General features: G+C 34.4%; 2 protein-coding genes and 1 long non-coding RNA gene across 4 annotated transcripts; 2 read left to right on the forward strand and 1 right to left on the reverse strand.

The window, feature by feature from the left end:
• Positions 1–2,936: 2,936 nt before the first annotated feature.
• On the reverse strand, positions 2,937–4,225 carry LOC114162175 (F-box family protein). Its single transcript, XM_028045973.2, has one exon. It carries the CDS (start codon positions 4,188–4,190, stop codon positions 3,183–3,185), a length of 1,008 nt encoding a protein of 335 aa, XP_027901774.1. The 5' UTR covers positions 4,191–4,225; the 3' UTR covers positions 2,937–3,182.
• A 3,595-nt stretch (positions 4,226–7,820) lies between these two features.
• EMB2735 (embryo defective 2735) lies at positions 7,821–11,419 on the forward strand. 2 transcript variants are annotated; one of them, XM_085673759.1, is made up of 3 exons: positions 7,821–8,011; positions 10,068–10,227; positions 10,839–11,419. In XM_085673759.1, exons 2-3 carry the CDS (start codon positions 10,158–10,160, stop codon positions 11,033–11,035), a joined length of 267 nt encoding a protein of 88 aa, XP_085529885.1. In that variant the 5' UTR covers positions 7,821–8,011; positions 10,068–10,157; the 3' UTR covers positions 11,036–11,419. The 2 variants fall into 2 exon arrangements, with proteins under 2 accessions (XP_085529885.1, XP_085529888.1); XM_085673762.1 differs by lacking the exon at positions 7,821–8,011 and adding an exon at positions 9,697–9,898.
• A 659-nt stretch (positions 11,420–12,078) lies between these two features.
• LOC146888994 (uncharacterized) lies at positions 12,079–13,135 on the forward strand. Its single transcript, XR_014995310.1, has 2 exons — positions 12,079–12,484; positions 12,634–13,135. It is a non-coding gene; the product is annotated as an uncharacterized LOC146888994 (long non-coding RNA).
• The last annotated feature ends 2,915 nt before the right edge of the window (positions 13,136–16,050 follow it).

Genomic DNA, 16,050 nt, shown 5'->3' on the forward strand with positions numbered 1-16,050 from the left:
TGTGTGAGAAAAACTATGGTCAAAACTATAATGAATTTTCTCTTTTGGGATTACACTACTCTAATGAATGAGTAGTTAGTACGTTAATAACACGTTTTAAAAAACTTTCTGAATATATTGAATCTCAAATACACAATTTTATGTTGAGCTATGTACATAAATATTTTAAATGACTTTAATATATCAACTTTACTTCAATCTTATAAATAACTTGTGATATAAGATTTGTATTGATTTGTAAATTTATTTTATCTTTAATCATGAAAATATTTTTCTTTTTTATAAAAATGTCAGATGAAAAGAATTTAAATCCTTTAAAAAGTTTTTCATCTCTTACAACAAAATTCTTCCATATTACATAAAAGGCTAAATTACTTTTTTGTCCTTATTTTTTTTAAGAAGGGTTAAATTGGTTATTCAAATTTTTTTTGTCTTAATTTGGTCCTGATTTTCTTAAAATTGATTCAATTTAGTCTTTATTGTTAGTTTATTCACAAACGATGTTAAAATCAGAATCACGTGTCAATTTGTGTTTTTTTTTAATTTAATATTGTTTGTCAAAAATAAATGGCAATGACCAAATTGAATTATTTTTAAAAAAATTAGGATCAAATTGAGATAAAAAAATTCTGAAAAACAATTTGACATTTTTTTAACAAAAATAAAGATGAAAAATAATTTAACCTATATAAAATATTGATGTTTTTTAAGTAAGGGTAAAAAAAGTTGCTTAGGTTAAAATAATCAAGGTTAATAATATATGCCATGTGCATTAGCGTGTAAGGATGGAAATATAAAAGTAGTGTTATGTGTAAGCAGTAAGTAATGGATAATTATGTTTCTAATCATGAATCAAAAAGTCAAAATACATTAGAGAGTTTGAAAACCTTAAAATATTGTAACCACATGCTCGCGACATCTAACTCATAACCAACTATCGAATCATATTACATGAACGGAATCTTCATAACCTGTTAATAAAAGAATCTTTTTTTACCACGAAAATTTAATTTAAAACTACTTAATATTATTCTTACTTGATTATGATATCTAAATAGTGAATAATAAATAATTCTCCAAGTGTGAATTGAAAAAGTCAAATATAAATCAGAGAATCCAATGGCCTTAAAATATTGTAATCATGGTATTAGCAAGATCTTATTTGTATGATATAATTTATAACAATGGAGCAAGTCAAGGAACAAAATTTCGTAACATGTACTAAACAGTGTTGAATAAATCTAATCTTAAATAAACACGAAAGGAAACATGTTACGACCCTTCCTAACAACAATTTATGTGTACGCAAGATATGATGATCTTCATATATAAATCTTCATTCCAAATCCCATGTTCTTAATAAAAATGTTTAAAGACAATTTCTTGTAATCTAATCGTAAGTTTTTTTTTTAATTATTATTATTCTTTTATTTATAGATGCATTATCATATGGTTACACAATAGTGAGTGAGATTTACATTGTAATGTTATTATCATTTATTTTCTAAATATTTGAATACCATGGTCTTAGTCGTTTTATTTTAAAGGGATGTATTTATGTATGTTTATAGTACTATTTTTCAAATATTAGCCTTAAAACGAGAACTATAATAGATTGGTTTTTAGATAATTTTTTTTTTTAAAGTTTAATTAGTAACATACATACTTCAATAATTTTTTAAGGGTATAACTTCTCCTAATCAAGCTAATTGGGTGATGAGACTTATATATAGAAAATGAAATAATCTTGAATGTATTAGTAATTTCTTAATTAAGAGTACACAAAAATTCAAAATCTAGAAGGCAAAATCTAATGTATGATTTAGAGGTTTTTGGTTAGAAGGCATATGCTTCTACACTAATCCATTATAGGCATACAATTGGTTTAAGAGCTGGAAAATGTGTGTTTCTTGGTTTCAAAACCAATACAAAAGATTATTATTGTGTATGATTTACGAATAAAAAAATATATTTTTTTTCTTATAAATTTCATCTTTTATGAATATGTATCATTACTTTTCAAACAACTATACGTGATTATATTTGTACACAAATTCGTTTAGTCCTTCTTACTTTCTTTGTAAGAAAAGAACAATTGATCTTTTTTATTCTGAGCAATTTATTTTTTCTTTTAGCATATACTTTATCAAATATGCTCAAATTTCCGATTGATTAATTAACATTATTATTGTTTTTTTTTTCAAATTTCTTAACTTATTGTAATGTGACAACCAATCTAAACAAAAACTCATTATTTCATAAACATGTTAAACAGGTTAAATCAGATTACCACATAGTGAAAAAGAAAAACTCCATATAATTTTTTTTATACTTATTACTAGAATAACTCTATACAAAATGCTTCCACTCATTACTAATAATAAATTATAAGTTGCAATAAACTTTCAAACATTCTAGCTAAGCCATTGGATTTTTCTTCAAATAAACGTTTTAGGTAAGCCATTGACCTATCTTCCTCGATATATATATGGGAATTATAAGCAAAGTTGGGAATTACAAGCAAAAGGTTATTAGGTAGAAGAGAAATAACTAATATGTCGTTACGTCTATCTAGGTTTAATTTGTTATATTTTCCCTCTATTTTATTTTATATATCCTTCCTAATAATTAAAACGTGTTCACTTATTTTCTTTTTCTTATCTAAGAATAGTTTGGATAAGTTAAAAAACATTAAAAGAAAACACTTATAAAATAAAACATGGCATCCAAGAATTTAGATTTTTTGAATTTTTTTGTGTTATTTTTTTAATGTATCTTCATAATACATTGGTAATCACTAATTTTAACATTTTAAAATATATTAAAAAAATATTTAAAATATCATCATAATATATTTTTAATGTTCAATAAAAAATAACAAAAAAATTAATAAAAAATATGAACTCAACGTCGACCAATGGGTTAGAGCTTCACAATTCTCAAATCCGAAAATAAAATATTATTCTTTCAACCGAAAATGTAGTACACAAATTAACAAACTCTTACCTATTAGCAGATTGATTACTGCTAAGTAAACAATAATTAAGGTAGTGTAGGACGTTACATGATGGACAGAACCACTTGGTTTAGTTATATCTGTACAATTTAAATTTTGCTGTGTGTTTTTGTTGTGTCTGTAGATTTCATATTGATATTGATGTTGAAGTGTATATATTATAGTATTATATTCGGAAGAAAAACAGTGTGGAAATAGCCGCAAAGGACAAAAGCGCGAGAGCCACGCAAGCCATGTCTAACCTTCTTTCGTCTCTGATTTTCCTTTCTTTTCTTTCACTCTTTCGATTCATAAATTCCAAGAATTTATCCTTTTCTCCGGTCAAGAACAATGTTCCCCTTTTACCCTCCAACGCCCTTTGCAAAATCCCCAAACTATCCCTCCCATTAAGGATCGTTCCATCCATGTCCTCCATCTGCACACACGCTTCCCTCACCTGCATCTCACTCCCGCAGGTCACAGTCACGCAACACAGCACCGCCTCCGATGCCGAACCCCTCTCCCCGCCTCCAACCACCGTCGCGAACCGCACCCGCACCTCCCCACTCAGCCAGTGCCGCTCCACGGACACCGCCGTCCCGCTCGACACGTTCACCGCGCGCTTCCCCTCAGGATCCACCACTATCCAGCTCAGCCTCAACTCCTCCCGGAGCCTCTCGCACGCTTCCTCGCTCCGCGGATACTCCATCGCCGTCGCCACCGCCTCCTTCGGATCCAGCACGTCAACTCTGAACGGCGAGCACCGGAACCACCCTGACTCCGTCTCCGTCTCCACCACCCGCGAAAGCACCCGCTGCCGCCCGTGGAATAGGTCCACCGCCGTGACAAGCTCCGGCGTACGCTCGATGTTCGCGTGGCGATAAGTGTCCGCAGCAGCAAACGATGGGAAGGAGTCGGAGAAAAAAGAACGAGAGGCGCCTGGGAACGTTGAGATTATGTGGCGCACGCGTGGCGTCCTGGTTGAAGGCCACGTGGCATGGCAGATGTTCTCCCAGAGCTGCTCGTGTTCCGAGAGGGCGTGGAGTTGGGAACACGTGCTGGCAATTGAAGCGAGGGCAGGGCCGTGGAGGCGCGTGAGGATGTGGGTTTGAATTATGTCGGGATGCATATCGGAGATGGTGGTGGCAGCGGGTGGTTGGTGGATGGCGGCGGTTGTGTTATCGGTGCAAGCCATTGTGTCCTTAGTTTGAAGCAATGACTTGCTTTGGCAACTTAGTATATATAGAGAGAAAAGAATGAAGTTGGGTGAGACGAGTGAAGGGTCAAACACAATTTTCAGACACCCCTTCTTTTTCACTCTTTTACAAAACTACCCTCTTCCACCACCGTTGACTGATACCACCTTCATCATTACGAGACTGACTTCACTTATGGCCGATTCGGTATTTTTCAAATTGCCGTCACACACTTAAAAATATTCCATCATATAAAAAACATGAACCACGATGTGATATAATATATTGTGGGTGGATTTGCCTTTTTTTTATTCATGGAAATGCACCCTCATATCAAGTAAATACGAGATAAAGATAAAGATAATGATGAAGGTGGCCTATGCTTGCCATTTCCCTTGTCCACTATCAAACTAAACTTTTAATTCGTATAAATGTTTATCAATAGAGTCCAATATATTGTTATTTTACTTTTTGTAATAAACGAAAAATGCAGCTAAAATATAAATTAGTTCAAAATTTATTTAGTTTTTTAAGATCTAAAGGAATGATTTAGTAACTTATATCTTGTACAAATTGTACTATATAGCCTATTGACATTCCCACTCGGGTGGTCCAAGCATAAGCGGTCGAAGGCCGTCTGTTACAGGTGGACGATCCCTTGAGTTGTTGATGTGATAATTTTTTCGGAGTGATTTAAAAAGCTCACGATCGAACGACCTCCGTCGTTCATTTTAATGGAATTTTGTCGTCATAATACAATTATGGGGACCTTCATCAAAACGCACGACCCTCCAGTCGGACAGCTACACCAAAACTAAATCAGTAAGCTAAAAGTAAATTAAGGTAATACAAGTCAGTAATCAAATTTAAAAAACAATTGGGTCATGATTAAGAAAACCTTAATTACGGGCTCATGTCAAAAACTATAAATAGGAGCCCAATGTAAGTTGGTGATGACCTTTACTTCGCATTTATTACTGCATTAATTGCACTTACCCGAACAGACTTGAACTGACTATCCCAATCGTCTGAACAACCGAATGGGTGGAAGCGATAAGGAAATCGAAAGGGAGTAAAAAGGAGAGATCGAACGGTGAAACAACGAAAGTTAGTACAAGAAGATCATAAGAACAAGTTGAGTGTTGGAGATAGGTGCTTGGTCCTTATACCCGAAACACAAGTAATATATATATATATATATATATATATATATATATATATATATATGTATAATTTAAAATATTAATATTTTTATTGGCTTGAGGGGAATAATTAATTAACTTGTTTTTACATTTTTTTTTCTTTATTTTGTAATAATAGAATACAGTTTATTTTGTATCATTGCCGAATAGCAGCGTCATATTTACGTGTTCGGTAAGAAAGAAGTATGATTTTTTTTGTTTAATAGTATCTAATTATGTAATGCCATTCATTATGTCATTTTGCTTGGTTCTACATGTATTATACATGTTCCACTCTTCACCTACAATTTCTTGACACATGTTGAACAAGTTATGGATTAAAAAACTCGTTATAACTAGAAAAAAATGATATCTAACTAAACCAATATTGATGTGACTCTATATAATTGAATTAGATTACATACAAAATTTCCTTACAAGTCATAATGTTACCGAATTAGATAAAATTTGGAAGTGAAATTTTGTGGCATGAAAAAAAAAATTATTAAGAATATAATGAATAATATCACAAATATATATAAATTTACTGTTGGTCCCCTACACGAAGCCATTGGTTACTACTTTTTTATTAACATTTTTTAACTCCGTACACTCGAATAAAATACTTTTTGGAGTAGTAGCATTTCAGATATTATATCCAAATAAATTATGGAGTCAATCAAAATATTATGCTGTACACGAATCAGGATAAAACAAAAGTTACAAATTCGTAATGAGTAATTTTTATACTTTAAATAATCACATTGATCTTTGGCATTTTTAGTATTTATCATAATCTTGTTAAGTATTTTACTACTAATTCGTTGATTTTATGACATGCATATTTCTATATCTGTATTGATTAAGTTTTATATCATATATGAATAGAGCTTTAAAGTAATTTAAATATATTTTTTCTTTTAATTTTTTGAAGTTAATTTTAACGATAAGATTAAATTTTAAAATGTACAATGACTTAGATATAATAATTAATTCTAACTATATTATTTTAAGGGATACGATGTTGAACCATTGACACTGTCAATAAAAATAAAAAAGTGATTTCTCAGTTCGATTAATTCATCTAGAAGCTGAGATAAGAAACAATTTGAATCAAGTTTTAAATTACAAAATATTTTCCAATGAGATAATTAATCCTAGCTATATTATCTTAAAAAATAGTTATAAATTATTATAATATGTTTTGTTAATCAATTGTTTTTTTACTAACGATTTATGATTTTAAAATATATAATTTAGTTACTTATAAGTTATAACTTTCGTGTTATGTGAAACTGTTTTTTATATTATTTTTTGGCACGAGGCACACACTGTATCCGCACACAATAATAAAATAATAGAAATAAGATATGAATAGAAGGGTCTATTTGCTTTCGTCCTCAAGTTCCTTCAGATGATTATGATTTCGCGGAATCTAATGTATAATACTTTTATTATTTAGCTTAAATGCAATCTACTTGTGTATTTTTTATTAGCATGATCTTTCAATATCATCTTTTTATGCGACCAACTTGGTTCCAAAATTTCATATTTAATTAATTTTTATTTTTTTTATTAACCTCACATCTATATATCGTCAACCTTTTACTGAATTAAATACTTGAGGGCTAAATAATTAATTATGCCAGGACTGAATTTGACATATCATGTTAAACAAACTGGTTGGAGTTTTTGCACCTACCATCAATTGTTTTGTATGAGCATGTGTTAAAAATAAATAATTTTTTTATAACTATCTATATGTTATTTTGGAGATGATTAGTGTATAAAAATAATTAGAGGATATCTATTACATAATTATAACTTTAATATCTGAACCTTATGCAATCTTTTATTCAAAAAGGCTCATGTAAAATTTAAGATACAAGAAAGAAATGATATTTTTTACATGTCACTAACAATACAGTTTCTTTTATGAGCAACTCAATGTCATTTAACAGATTATTAATAATATCAATAAAAATAGGTAGGGTATCTCTATTATATGATTGTAATAAGTTTAATACTTAAATGTTATAAACATTTCCATGATGTTACTTAAAATTTAGAAGGCTAGATCATTAAGAAAAAAAAGTTTGTCTGTCTTTAAAATATATCTTTATGCTAATTATTAAGAAAGGTATCAATTAGACTGTGATTTTTTAACACTTTTTCATTGAACTAAAATTATGAAAGATATTAAAGATGTGTGATCCACTCGTAGAAAAAAAAAATACCATGAGAGATATTAAAGATGTGTGATTATAATTACTCTTAAAAGTATAAATAATCTCTCTCCTTATTTCTCTCCTCATCGTTGGAATTTAGAAAAGTTCAGAGGTGTAGAAAGAAAAATAGGAAGTGCAGGAAGAAAACCCATGTGTTTTTATACTTCTCTTTTTAAAATAGGTTATCAGCCCATCGAATCTTATCACATTCACTCCCTTTCTTTTCTTTTTACACCCACGTCGCTGGCCAAGAAACAGGAAGGCAGAGTGCAGGCCATTCACGGCGTCTCCTTTCTCCTCCACCGTGACATCCACCACGTCGCTGGCAGGGGCAGCAACGAGAGAACGCAGCGCCACCATCGGACTGCGATTGACGGACGATTCCGACCGCCACGACCACCACGAACACAGGTTTGTTTGTAATTTGCGTTCTGGTTCCCTTTTCTTTCGATTTGTAACCTAAATTTATGATTTTCGTAACCCTAAAATTGGTTTCCTGTAATTGGAAGTTATGGTGTATGTGTGGTTGTTGTTGCTGCGATTTGCCCTTGTTTGGATTGGACCCATTCTGTGAATCATAATTGTCGTGCTGTTGTTGGTTAAATTTTTCCCCAATTTCAATTTGGTAGTTGCTGCCGTTTTCGTGTGGTGGTGATGTTCATTTCTTTTTTTCTTGTTTTTCTAGTGTTACTATTTTTTATCTGACTGTGTGATAGGCTGATAGCTGTGGTTGTTTTCTTTGTTTGTCTGTTTATCTGTAATCATGTTGGAGATATGTGGAGAACATGTATTTCATCGTTGCACTGTGATCAAATAAATACTGCTACTGTTTCATATTATTCTATCATCCTTGAGACAAAATTATGTTCTTCATTAATGATTGAATTATATGATAGAAAGTACCAAGTTGCAAAGTTGTATGTGCCGTGTTTGCAAAGCTGGGATTGAGTTGTTTGGCATTAACTTAAACTGAAATTTGCTTATACAAGTATATTTGATGTAGAACTATATTGCAACCTCCTTTTTAACTGTCAAGAGTACTCTAATTTGTTTGAGGCATCTCTACCGGGGTTTGATGATGGGGAGATTTCAGAAGATGCTCCTATTGATTTGGAGGGTTTAGATGCTTCTGCAGCACATGTTGCCAAACAAATTATACGACCTCTCATCCATAATTAATGCTTCTGTTTTTTTTTTTTATGTACTTGCTTGCACTTTGGTTATGCTCCATGCCTAAAGTACTCTAATTCAGACTTGTTATTGATGTTGCAGTAGTGTCTTGATGACTTGCAGAGAGCAAAATGTCATTTATATATATTGTAGGGTTGTTTGTTTTGTGATCAGTTATATTATATATTGCAGGGTTGTTTTTGTTGTGATAATTTTGTTGAAATCTGATTTTGGACTGAAAATGTAACATATGGAAAAAAGCCCGTGGGTCAGCCCGTCAGCCCACCAGTCCGCGGGCCGGGTTCAAAAGTGTAACCCGTTTCACCCTTACGGGTCAGCCCGGCCCGACCTGTATAAATCAGGCCAAAATCGGGTCGGGTCAAAATGGGCCGGACTGTCCCGTTTTGACATCCCTACATTTGTCTCATCACATTTTTCTCTTACATATGTTAATTACTTTTTCTTCCCCTTTGACATGTTTTTACTAACTCTCTTCAACCATTTATGGTCACGTGGCAGTCACACTTTTCATAACTGACCACGTTTTCGTGTATCAAACTTTCTTTTTGATAAAATGTTAGAGAGATGTGAAATACCGAGAGGGTATGATCGTTTTTATGTCTATATAAGTCCTAATGTTAGATGTTCTGAATTGGGCCTCCAATAATAAAATGAAAAATTAAAGCTGGTGGCTATCCCGTCAGCCCGTCAACCGACCCTCTTATGGGTCGGGTTGTAAGTTTCAACCCGTTTTCACTTACCGGGTCAGTCCGGCCCTGGCCGGTCCGTTTTATGCGAGCCAAAATTGGGTTGGCCAAAACGGGCCGTTGCCACCCCTGCTAAATTTAATTAAACCTTTAAATTTTAACTTGATTTAGTTTTTTTTTGGGTGAACTAATTGGAAGTCCATATTTTGCTCTCTGCAGTTACAGTTACAATCTAGTTAATAGTTGCTCCATCTCCAACTGTATTGACAGTTTGGTGGTTCAAATGAAAGTGAGGGTTGTGTGCAGGAAAATTTATGACTACATACGCTATGATCTCAAAGAAATCGCTTTCCCCTCTTCATTGCCGGACCCTCCTCACATGAAAAAGCGTCGCAAATTGACCAGGGATGAGCGTATCTGGGTATGGGTTTAGGGTTTACTTTCCTTCTAATTTTTACCCCTTAACTCAATCAGAAATAGCTTATTGTGGTTGACATACATGGTTTTGGGTTTTATTGTTCATGTTGTTTGTGGATTAGTTAATTGCCTGAGTTAGTAATTTAGATTGTACTGATACATTCAATGTCCAGGTTTTGAAGAGAGCTTCCAGGCTTTATGCCGCAAGCTGGGTTCGTGACATTGGTCCTGACCTTCGGCCTGATGATTATAAGAAGGATGACATGACTGCTGAAACAGATGATGAAAAGAGAACAGCTAAAGGAAAAGAACCCTCAACACTTGAGGATCTCGGTACCATCTTTTCTCTAGTTTAAAATCAGTATGCTTGTTGGAATTGATGTCAAAATTAGGATTGTTACGATTGATGTACAACGGTTCTTATTGCTGTGGATTTATTGAACATTAGTTATTCTGGGTACCTATACTCTTTTGGTGTATCTAACTCAATTGAGCAAGCTTGAATTGTTGTAAACTCCCTCATATGTTTTCAATTCCTACTGATAAAAAATACCGTGTGTTCATTTAGTTATGTGAACTACTTAATCAAACTATAGTGTATTAATGGTTTACATCAAGAGAAAGCAACGAGGATGCTGCTGAATATCAATTCAGCAGTGCTTGCGGCAAAAAAAAAAAAAACTTATGATTAACTCGTACAATTAATCGAAGGTTTTCACCAACTAGAGTGCAACCCAAATTGAGTTGAACTCTTTGTCCCTGCTATATTTTCTGTTCTAAACCTCTGTTTTCAGAGTTTTATGCTATAACCTCCCTCTCCTTTCTTTTTTGGTTTAAGTTTTCCTACCATTTTTTTCTAGTCAAATTTTCCCTCCATTGCTTTGAATAATGAGTTTTTGAAGGTAATTTTTCATTATTTTGACCAAGCACGTGGAAAATTACAGCTGTAGCTGCTAGAGGGGGGATGGAGACCCTCAGACCTGCTTTGCAGCGTGTGTACATGACCAGAGCATCTGCATACAGAGATGCTCTTAAAAGTTTCATAGAAGGGTACCAAGAGGGTGTTCAGCAAGTGATGGAGAAGAAGGAAGATTCCAAAACGCAAGAAGATGCTGATCTACCCCCCAAAAAACCAACTTGAACTTTCTTGTAGGAAGGGTGATGCTTCTTTTCTGATAGATCCACCAGTAGTTTGGACTATGGCATGAAGTTTGACAGAAATTAGTGCCAGTCCTCTTGATTAAATGGTTTTAATGTACATTTGACTAAACATAAAGAGTTGAATATTCCAAAATGGATGTAGTAGTTCTGAATTTTGTTTTTGCAAATTTTGTTGAGATTTTTGATTTTAGGTGCTTACTAGTGATGTTAAAGGTATATTTGCTCTCCAAAGGTATCTTTAACAGCTAGCTATAGTTAATGATGTATTATCTATTATCATTTATATGTGCGCCCCTAAAGATACACATGAAGTTATGGTTTCAATTTACTATTCAAGTAATCGCATCAAGTTATGCTTTCTTTCTTTCCGTGCTTGATCCTATTATGTGAAAGATTTTAAGTATGGATGGGGTGGTGGCGAGTCCTTTAATTTGATCCTCCCATTCCTGCTTATGGATGCATTGAATACAATCACTGTATGCATTTAACACATTTCAAGGTCACTATTGCATGTTTGTTTTATTCACTTCGAGATACGTAAATTCACCTGCTAATAGATGGTATAAAGAAATCTTCATATATGATTGATTCTGGGTTGGGTTGTACGGATCTTTGTCTAATACTGTTTACTGGAGATCTTTTTATCATTCTTCCTAGGTAGAATTACTTTGGCATTCTACGATACTGCTGGCTATGCAGGTGGGCTGAATTATCAGCTGAAGCTTGAGCTAGCGCTTCTACCTCGGTTTGTCATTTTTTATTTAGAAATATGTATGTGGCAGACAATTTGGGCCATGAGATGCCAGGTTGAATAGTTTTGGCTTCGTTGTGGAGAATGAGATGACTGAAAAGACTTGCATAATGAGAGACGAGACATAAAATTAGGTCCCCACAAAATATTATTGATTCCATCTTTTGGGTGATAAGCCTGGTATATAGGTCTATTTCTTTATGAAGATTGCATCTACAGTCTTGGTCTGAATTATGGAGGAATAGTTCTTACTATTTCAGGTAAGAGTTGTATGCCTAACGTTATGGGTAGGGATTGTATTTTCAGTCTTCCCTCATGGTCATAGTTTGCGGGGAATCTTTTATATCACAAGTTTTGAATCACTATTACTATAACATTAAAGAGCATGATCTGCAAGATTTTCATAAATTTTAGCTTTACTATTCTGCAGTGAGAATCAATTAGTCAGGATGAGCTTGATGGGCTTTCCATGTGAATGGATGCAGGAAAGAGCATTGCTTTTGTGATTAATCTGTTTAATTTTGTTTCTGGTAGTTCATATGCTGAAACGTGAGGTTTAGGTTACCGAGATGCAAAGGGAGATTTAGTTGGCGTTGATGCTAATATGAAGACGTGCTTTATTCTTCAAGAAATAGAGTTCTCGTTTGTGTTCTTTATTCTAGAGCTCACCTAAAGGAGGTACAGTGTGAGATTCATCCACCTCTCAAAGTAATGCCAAGTGATGTGGCATAAAAGATACACACTCATATAGTATTGCTCTCTTATTTTTCTCTTTAATGTCATCTGTACTGTATTACTATCTATGCATAACTGTATCACTCCTGCAGGTCAAAGCCTTTCATTTCTTTGATAGGCCATTATGTGTAGGCCAATGATAAACACCACGATCCGAGGACCCTCCCACTTGCAGAGCCAGTGTGAGCCACTGAGAAAGAGATTGGACGCCTTCTCTTGCAGGAGTTCAATGGGTCTCTTGTGTAAATCATTATGGGCCCCTGATAATCGCATGACACACTATTTGATTACTCTTAAAGGTATTCTGCACTCCTGTCGTTCTTTAGCACAATTATTTTGCATTAACTTGGATGGAACTCGTATCAATCGTATTGATTGAACGCTAAAAGCTTTGTTGAAGCCACTGTTTAGGCACAGTGATCAGTTCATGCTCTTCTCTCTTCCCCTAGGTTCTCAAAAAATTTGATTATTCTGTTGCTTCTTCCTCGGTAAGATCCAAGGGCAGGGACTTGTACTCGAGTTTTGGTAATTAAGTGTGCTGGATCATTGAATAAAAGCATTTCACTGAGGAGTCACATTCTCGTTTCCTCAGCACCTGCTCGTCGTCTATACAGGCAGTTAATTGTACGACAGCTAAAACTTCAGTCAGTGAAACTGTCTTTCTTCACCTGAAAATACCTCTGTTGTACCAGAAGTTTGGAATTTTTTTCACCTTGGATCCACGTCACCTTAATGAATAAAAAAACATTAGAAATGGCGTGTAGGTGCGGAAAAGCTATAAACTTGAAGAAAGAGGTTTAGTGGTGGAAATCAGTCAACTCCAGTGAACCAAAACTATTTCACTCATTGTGCCTTACCCAATAATCAGTTAATAAGCCAACAAAGAAAACCTGAGTTTGCCATGCGTCGATAGCGTTGAACTAGGCTTTAGAAGGTATTTGTAAGTTGTGAATTACACAATTAAGAATTTATAGCTGATATAAACAGCATTCAATTGAGCCGTACTGCATTGCCCGAGTGACATCCTGTTTTTTACTTGCTTGCTCGTTAAGGATATCCTTGTCTCCCTTTTAGTTCATGGTCTATATTCTCCATTTTCCCATGTTTGTTTAAACATTTTACCCTAGTTACGTTGTGAACGTTTTTCTCTTCCCTTTTTATTTCATTGCGTGTTGTTTATAGTTTGCAAAAACTTACATCTGCACACAACAGACCATAAAAAACAGGTCTGGCCACAACCGGGGGTGGGGGTGGGGGGGACCATGGTCTGTTGACGTGCCCAAATTTATTTGTCTTCAGCTTCCCCAAATAAATGCATCATCAGATATTTCTACCTGAAAATTTGCATGGAAACAAAATTTGAAATATCCCTTGGAATGATGATCATTCCTGTAGGCTCTAGCAGCTAATCTATATCTGCACACATAACATGGATATGGATTTTCTAAAATAAGTAATATTAGTTGTTGATGATACAGTCATAATTTGTTATGTATGGTTGAAATTACACACCTTGTGGGATGAGGGGTTTTCTTGTATGTTTGAGATTACTTATTTTACCAACATGCTTAGTTCTAAGATAGCGGGATCCATATAATATACGCCGAGTTGAGATGTGAGTACCACCACCACTAAGAGGTGGAAGCATATAGCATGTGGTTTTGTGTTGCTTAATTAGAGGAGTGGCTGTGTTATCTATCAAGTCAAGTCAAGTCCACCCACCCACCCATCATACCCACCAATGCCAAATTGCAGCACACCATCTGTGACACCATACCTTACCTCCCACGTATATTATGATGAGCCCTTGTGAAAATCTTGAGGCAGAATCCCAACAGTAGCAGATTGATTCCTCATTTCTGATTTCCAATGACCTAAAATTCTCCATTTAGCACTGGGATGACGTCACCCAGCTCTCTCAGTGGGCCCATCAAAACCTCTCCATACCTTACCTTCTGAATCTGCCCTCTGGCTGCAGTCTCTTTTCTTTTCCCATCACTACTCTCCACCTTCGGGTTTACTCATTGCTACTCTTCTGGTGTGAAAGTTTGGTAAGAAAATCAGGGATTCGTTTCTTTTTCTCCCTTCTAGTTTTTCTATCATTTTTCTTTCTGCTCCTCCCCTCTTCATTTCCCTTTCCCTTTCCCTTTTAGGCAGGGTTTGAGGGGAACCTGACAAGTGGGTTAATTTTATCAATTATGAGATGTCGCATCCACCTATCGTTGTCCTTGGTGATTTCTCTTCTGGTTGACATCCTGTTGCAATCACGCATCGACACATTATGTTAATTCCTACTTTTTTTTCCACTGCAGCTGAAAACATTTAAATAGTTATGACACATACCCCATAAAAAGTAAGACGTGCCATTGATTTTATGAAGAAAAAAAAGAGGAATGTAAGGAAAAGAAAGGTATTGATCAGTTTATGTAAAAAAATTTAGTAGATTCAAAACATTTATCGGTGATTTTCATTATCATGTGCATGTTTTATTTTTCCTGCACGTATTGAGTGTATGCTTGTGTAAAGTGTATATAATATATTTCGACTGTTTCTCCTGAGGACTCCGAAGTTAGCGACTCAATTAATACATTTTTAATGGTTAGATTAGTGCCATTAAAAAGGAGGTATCAAGGTTTTGGTAGAAACTTTCTGTACGTGAAAAGTTATGAATAAAATTGTTTAAAGAATCAACAGAACATTTTTTTCCGGATACCAAAATATGTGCGAAGCAGGTAATCCCATAAATTCAGGATTGTGCAGTGGGATAAACTACTCCAGTGTGACTCGAAGAGACACTAATTGATTAGAACAGCTTTGTCACAATGGAAAAGCTAACATGGTTGGTTGACTTCCATGTGTCGCAGATTTATCGAGTTTGCTTGAAGAAGAGAGTTTTGGATCAACTTCTCAAACATATATATGTCGGAAAGACAATCCACGGCATTCGTTATGTTTAATGATGAAACGTAATTAAAAGGTTTTCTTTCGCAGAGATTTAATTATAATCCGTTCTTCCCATGCTTCGAACTTCCAATTGTATGGCTAATGGTTGGTAGACCACACCACCAAATACACATCAAACAAAGTGGGCCAAAAAACAAATGTGATTATACCCAATAAACTGTCGTCCACGGTTAATCTATTTGCACTCGTTGGCCTCCACCACTTAATAGTAGAGAGAGAACTGTGTTTCCAATTAAATAGAGAATGAAGCTAGCTCTGTCGGGGTAAAAGGAAACCAACAGTAGTTTTCCATTCGTATTAATCCAAGATGCTGAATCAATTAAATGAACGAAGACAATCTTGACTTCATCAAACCTCACATGACTCAAATTAAGTCTACTCAATTCAAGTTATATTTAGTTCTGGTTTATAATAAAATATGTAGAGCTTTCCCCTTGGGCCTTTTTAATATTATATTACGGGTGTAACTTTTATGCATCGTCAGTGTAAGAATCTGGCACTGTCAATCAATAAAAGGTCAAATTAACATGAATTTATGAGGCCAT

This window comes from Vigna unguiculata, chromosome 1, assembly GCF_037176805.1.
Source record: "Vigna unguiculata cultivar grain cowpea cultivar isolate G323 ecotype 2 chromosome 1, ASM3717680v1, whole genome shotgun sequence".
Classification (NCBI taxonomy): domain Eukaryota; kingdom Viridiplantae; phylum Streptophyta; class Magnoliopsida; order Fabales; family Fabaceae; genus Vigna; species Vigna unguiculata.